This window comes from Pelobates fuscus, chromosome 2 (genome assembly GCF_036172605.1).
Source record: "Pelobates fuscus isolate aPelFus1 chromosome 2, aPelFus1.pri, whole genome shotgun sequence".
Taxonomy (NCBI): domain Eukaryota; kingdom Metazoa; phylum Chordata; class Amphibia; order Anura; family Pelobatidae; genus Pelobates; species Pelobates fuscus.
The window spans coordinates 177,385,958-177,391,957 of NC_086318.1; the positions used below are offsets into that span (position 1 = coordinate 177,385,958).

General features: G+C 36.2%; 1 protein-coding gene across 3 annotated transcripts in view; it reads left to right on the forward strand.

Annotated features, from left to right (window-relative positions):
- FAM135A (family with sequence similarity 135 member A) overlaps positions 1 to 5,400 on the forward strand; it is a 129,643-nt gene extending 124,243 nt beyond the window's left edge. For all 3 annotated transcript variants that reach the window (XM_063442974.1, XM_063442975.1, XM_063442976.1), the window contains 4 exons: positions 499 to 650; positions 1,577 to 1,687; positions 4,008 to 4,121; positions 5,003 to 5,400. In XM_063442974.1, the coding sequence (XP_063299044.1) occupies positions 499 to 650; positions 1,577 to 1,687; positions 4,008 to 4,121; positions 5,003 to 5,208 (583 nt within the window). In that variant the 3' untranslated portion in view covers positions 5,209 to 5,400. The remainder of the gene's footprint in view (positions 1 to 498; positions 651 to 1,576; positions 1,688 to 4,007; positions 4,122 to 5,002) is intronic.
- The last annotated feature ends 600 nt before the right edge of the window (positions 5,401 to 6,000 follow it).

The window sequence follows — 6,000 nt, forward strand, 5'->3', positions numbered from 1 at the left end:
GAAAAGGGAAAGGGGTAAAAACTTACCTTTTTCCAGCGGTGGGCGGAGAGCTCTCCTCCTCTGATCCTCCTCTTCTCCTCCCCGTCGGCTGAATGCGCACGCGCGGCAAGAGCTGCGCGCGCATTCAGCCGGTCACATAGGAAAGCATTCATAATGCTTTCCTATGGACGCTTGCGTGCTCTCACTGTGATTTTCACAGTGAGAATCACGCAAGCGCCTCTAGCGGCTGTCAGTGAGACAGCCACTAGAGGAAATAGGGGAAGGCTTAACCCATTCACAAACATAGCAGTTTCTCTGAAACTGCTATGTTTCTGAAAAAATGGGTTAACCCTAGAAGGACCTGGCACCCAGACCACTTCATTAAGCTGAAGTGGTCTGGGTGCCTAGAGTGGTCCTTTAATTGATGAACCTTCTGCTTTAGTACTTTGTATGTGAACATAATCTGTATAGAGAATTTATTTATACATATGTTAACATGTATGGTGTTTTTGTTTTTAGCTTTATAGGCCATTCTTTGGGCAATTTAATTATACGTTCGGTTATCTCAAGACCTAGATTCAAATGTTACCTCAGCAAGCTGCATACCTTCCTTTCTCTGTCTGGACCACACCTGGGCACACTCTACAACAGCAGTGCCCTTGTCAACACAGGTAAGAGCTATTGCTGTAAATTTATATTTGCGCAAATTACCCACTAGTCTTTCATTTTCCATTTTTAAATCATCCCCTCGTCTTTTGATTTATTTTAATTATTATTAATTTTTTTTTTATTGATCTTCCAACGTAATTGAATCCATTAAAGGCTCAGTCTTTAATTATTTATGCACTTTTAAAACATAGTCATCTTAAGCAAACACTATTCTTAATTTGGTTTTACCAGATATTGTTTTGCCCATTTTGTAAATCCTACTGTGTTTTTTTTTTTTTTGTTCCTGCTTTCTGCTGCTCAGGGCTCAGCATTATATTTTGTAAATGTTCCAATTATTTAAAAGCACCTCTTATCCAGTGGTGTAATAATAGGGGACACACTGGGTACAGTTTGATTTTCCCAAGTGGCTAGCTGGAGCTGGTGGAGAATTGTTTTTCCTGAGGCGATGTAGCTGAAGGAACTCCTTAAGGAACACCCCAATGCAGTTTTCATAAACATTCAAAAAGTGTCTAGAGTTAAGTATGTGATATTTACGGTATGTAAAATGACTAAAGCATTCATTAAGCGCCTCAGAGCCTCTAGGTTTGGCATATGAGCGCCAGGGCACTTTTTTCCTCTCTAAGTGTGTGTGCAGGGGGTGTGGGTGGTTGATTAAAAAAAAAAAAAAAATACAATCTTCACCCCTCCTTTAACAAGTCTGCCCTATGTAATGAATCCCTGTCTAATTTAAAGGTGTCCACTCCTATCTAAACTGCAGTCTGCAAAGTCTTAAGCCATTAATGCCCTATTCCTGCACATTGTAGTGGAAGCAATTGAAAGAGATGTCTATCCAATGTGGAATTTCCCCGTTATAATTCTTGCTAAATGTTGTATTATCGTGTCCTTGATAAACCTTGCTCTAAGTAGCATTTTGTTTCCTGTTTACCAGGTTTGTGGTTTATGCAAAAGTGGAAAAAGTCAGGATCCCTTTTGCAGCTCACGTGCAGAGACCACTCTGATCCACGGCAAACCTTCTTATACAAACTTAGCAAGAAGCCCGGTATGGTATCATGTTACTGTTTTTTTATTTACGTTTTGTATGTGCACATGGTGATTGATTTCATCTGCTGTGATGCATATCCTCATGTATACATTTGCTTGTCTTTTAGTGTAAATATCAGGCCATGTATATCAGAAATATATATATTTATAAAAAAAAAGTTTGACACACTTGAACTTGGATGTCATGGGAATATATTTACATAAAAGTGCTAGTAAAATATCACTATTTCAGACTAAGGTTCATGGGAATACAACAATATCTCAAATAAACTGCAAATCCACCTGTGATTTCTAAGTGAACGTGCAAATAAAATACAAAAACTTAACCTTGGGAAGCTGTGTACTTATCAGTTATCTCCCAGATCATAACCATACAGCATATAAAAGGTAGGTAGTTTAGGGATTTTGCTAATGTACCTAGAATAATGGATAAAACAGTGCAATATTGTCTGAAAATAATCAACAATCTGGTATTATATTGCACTCACAAATTTCAGATGATCAGAGTGTTTTAAAGGTGCCACCCTCAATGTTTTATACGGGGCTCGGGTTTCCTCCTTAAGTGATAGCCGTCCGACACCTGGGCCGGTATGATAGTTCAGAAATCTCCAGCCAAAAGGATGATCCAAAATGGGTATTTATTCACATATGAGGTAAAACAATAATACATAAACATCCAATATAGAAAAGGTCCACAGGTCCTACGCGTTTTGTTCTTACAAAGAACTTCATTTTGGACCAAACTGCATAAAACAGTGATGGTATTAAACAAATAAAACCCAAAAGGCAATCTAAAACACTCTTCCCTCAGTCCTCCTTAACCCCTTAAGGACCAAACTTCTGGAATAAAAGGGAATCATGACATGTCACACATGTCATGTGTCCTTAAGGGCTAGTCCATCAAAGTTCTTTGGTGGAATAATGGGTGGTGTCTTCCTTCACTTTGCTTCCCATTCGTTGATGAATCTTCTCCACACTAAAGGAGGAAACCAAGCCCCCTAATAACATAGAGGGTGGCACCTATAAAACGCTCTGACCATCTGAAATTTGTGAGTGCAATATAATGCCAGATTTATTATTTTCAGACAACATTGCACCTTTATTCTAGGTGGTACATTAGCAGAATCCCTAAACTACCTACCTTTTATATAAGCTTCATGGGAGTTTAGGTTTAGCTCATTAATTCATTTTTATTTTATTTGGAACATACCCCGAAAAGCATAAAACTTACGTAGCCTTTGAATTCGTTCTATGTTCTTTCATTCCCCGATGGCAAATGAGGTGCTGCGAGTAAAGGAAAAAATTAAATCAATAATAATTTTCTTCAAATTAGAGCATCACAGAGAGCATTGTGTCACAAAGAGCATTCTTAGAATACTTAAATGTTATCCGTTGGCTCATAAATTTAAATCTTTGAATATGCATGAATAGAAAGGATTTCCAAATGTCTCAATGCTAAATCCTGTACCTCCAGTATGCACCTTGGTATGATTTCCTATTCAGTTTGTTTTAGTGATTTATATATTTCTTTGAAGTGCTGGCAGTAATTGTGTACAGTTTCTAATAACGTGAATCAAGTTACTGATCATTCATAATATATATTTTTGAAAACAAGAAGGAGAACCTATCTAGAAAGATGAGCGCTTTGCATTATAGAGATACTTGACTAAGTTGTAAGGCTAATGATTATACCAGAAATATAAATATTTTAAAACTTGGATATAGTTGACCTCAGAATGTCTTTGTGTTTCCTATGCTGTAGAATTAACTTTAAAAATTAGCGATTCAAAATGAGCAATTTAATTTACAAGATAAAGACCCAAGTGTACTTTCCCATAATGTTCTCCATAACTGTAATTGTGTTTCCTACCCTTTCAGCAAACCCAGAGCCAACTCAACAATCCAACTATAAACCAAAACTTTTTCATCCGTGAAGTGTAATTTTAGGAACATATATACTTGGAAATGATGCACATATCTTCATGCTGTCCCAGCATGGCAGAAAAGATTTAACCATAGACCGTCTTAAATCTCCTTTATAAAAATATTTGTAAAATACTTGCAATAAAATGTTTTTTAGCTTTGTAACCTTTCAAAGATTTCTCACGTGTTAATGTATGAGTTCTTTTACCAGGAAAGCTATGTTTATATTTATCTTTTTTCAAGTATATCCCCTGGAGAGCACACACAAATGCACACTTGTACATATAGTAGGAGACCTATGCAAAAAGTAGTATTAGAGAATTGTTTTATTGAGCCTCCAATATGTATGATTGTTTGTATGGTTATTATATATTTATATTTATTACTTCTGACAGGCCTTGAGCACTTTAGGAATGTGGTCTTGGTGAGTTCCTTGCAGGATCGATATGTTCCCTATCACTCTGCGCGCATTGAGATGTGCAAAACCGCTCTAAAGGACAAGCAGTCAGGTGAGAAATGTGATGCTTTTTTTACATGCGCCTCATCTCTTGTTAAAGACACTCCACGAGGAATCCACATTGCATATTCTGTTTAACCACAAAGTGCATGCAATCTCTTTGCCAGCTCTTGCTTTATTGCTGTAAATACATTCTCATGAGCATTGCTTCCTTCTTAGAAAAGGGCAATACAGCAGTCCATTGACATCTGTGAAAGACTACACAACTGGGTATACGTTGCACAGATAGAAGTTATGCTAAAAAAACGTGTGGAGTTAAAAATGAAAAAAAAATAGAAAGTATTATATTGGTACCTTTTTGTTTGGTTCACTTGGCATATTTATCTATTCTTGACAATGTGTATGCCATATTTACTTTTCCAGACTATGAACAACTATGAACAAATTACCAGGGGGGCTCATTTTATGCATTTGTAGTGGGTATGAGCTTTCCAACATTACCATTCTTAGCAATGCTTCCATAACTCAAACAAGCTTCAAATAGGTTGACATCCTAACTTTACCTTTGTTTGGATTTTCTCTCCTACAGTGTGTACATTTTTCTAATTTAATTGGGTTTATTCACTAAACTGGAAATTGTAAAAGGAAAAAAAAAGAAACTGTCCAGAGAAACTCTTTAGGAAAATAGCTGAGCTGTAAAAACTGAATCCATTAGTACAGCTATTGTCTTCCAATTTGCAACTCTCTTGTCAATTCTTCTAAATTCCAAGCTCTGTGAATAAAACACTTCCTGTAGTCGAGCCAGCCAAACAAACACAGTATATATTGCAGTTGGTGCATAAATGATTATATTGGAAGCGCTAGCGACATATTGGCTACAAGTCTATTGTAGATTGTTTTTTATATTATGTGTTTTTGTTTATTTATTTGCAGGACCAGTTTATGCTGAAATGATCAAAAATATCCTGCTACCTGTTCTGCAGAACAAAGACTGCAATTTGGTGCGATATGATGTCATACATGCATTACCCAATACAGCAAATTCTCTGATTGGAAGAGCAGCCCACATTGCGGTTCTCGACTCCGAAGTATTTTTGGAAAAATTCTTTCTGGTTGCTGGCCTCAAATATTTCCAATAGGAGAATTGCGCTGCCAGTCCTACATATAATACCTCATTAAAATAAATCTCAAAGTATGTGGTATCAAATTATTTGCCATTGTATTTTGAGTGATATTTATATGTTTTTCTTTTCATTTTTGTTTTTATAATGGACGATAACTTGTTATATCATCCAATTTGAAATAAATTAGCGGTTACCAATTGCAATGTAGATTAATTAATATTTTGACTCCAAAATTATTAGATTGTTGAAGGAGGGGAGAAACTTTATTTTTCCTTGAAATGAGTGTTGCTTGCACAGAGGCTGAATATATAATGACAAACGTAAAAAAAAAAAAAAAAACTTGATCCTATGTAGGTTTGTTTGTACAAAACATTTAACATCATGGTATAGTTTACAGGGTTCAGAGGCCTGTAGCATTAACCTGATTGTGAGGTCAGCTGGTCTGGCCATGTGGCATGTGGGTTGCAATCTGTGTCTACTAGATAGAACAGCTTCACCTCTGAAAATTTAGCTTTTTTTCTTATCACAGGTTTGTAATGACCATTGTCTTCAATTTGTGTGTGTGTGTGTGGGAGAAGGGGGCGGGGATGATTCTCTCTCAAAACCTATAAACACCTTTCAGCAATTCGGGATGATTGTTCAGTCTATGCATGATGCAGGGGCTGGTTTGTTTTAAACAGTTCTGAAATAGTGAACAACAAAATCAATGGTGAAATGCTGCTTATAGTGAATTTACTTGTTTTTTTTTGTTTATAGAATGAGTTTTTGGTATTGTGATTTTTTTTTTCTTTACTTAAGTAATCTACA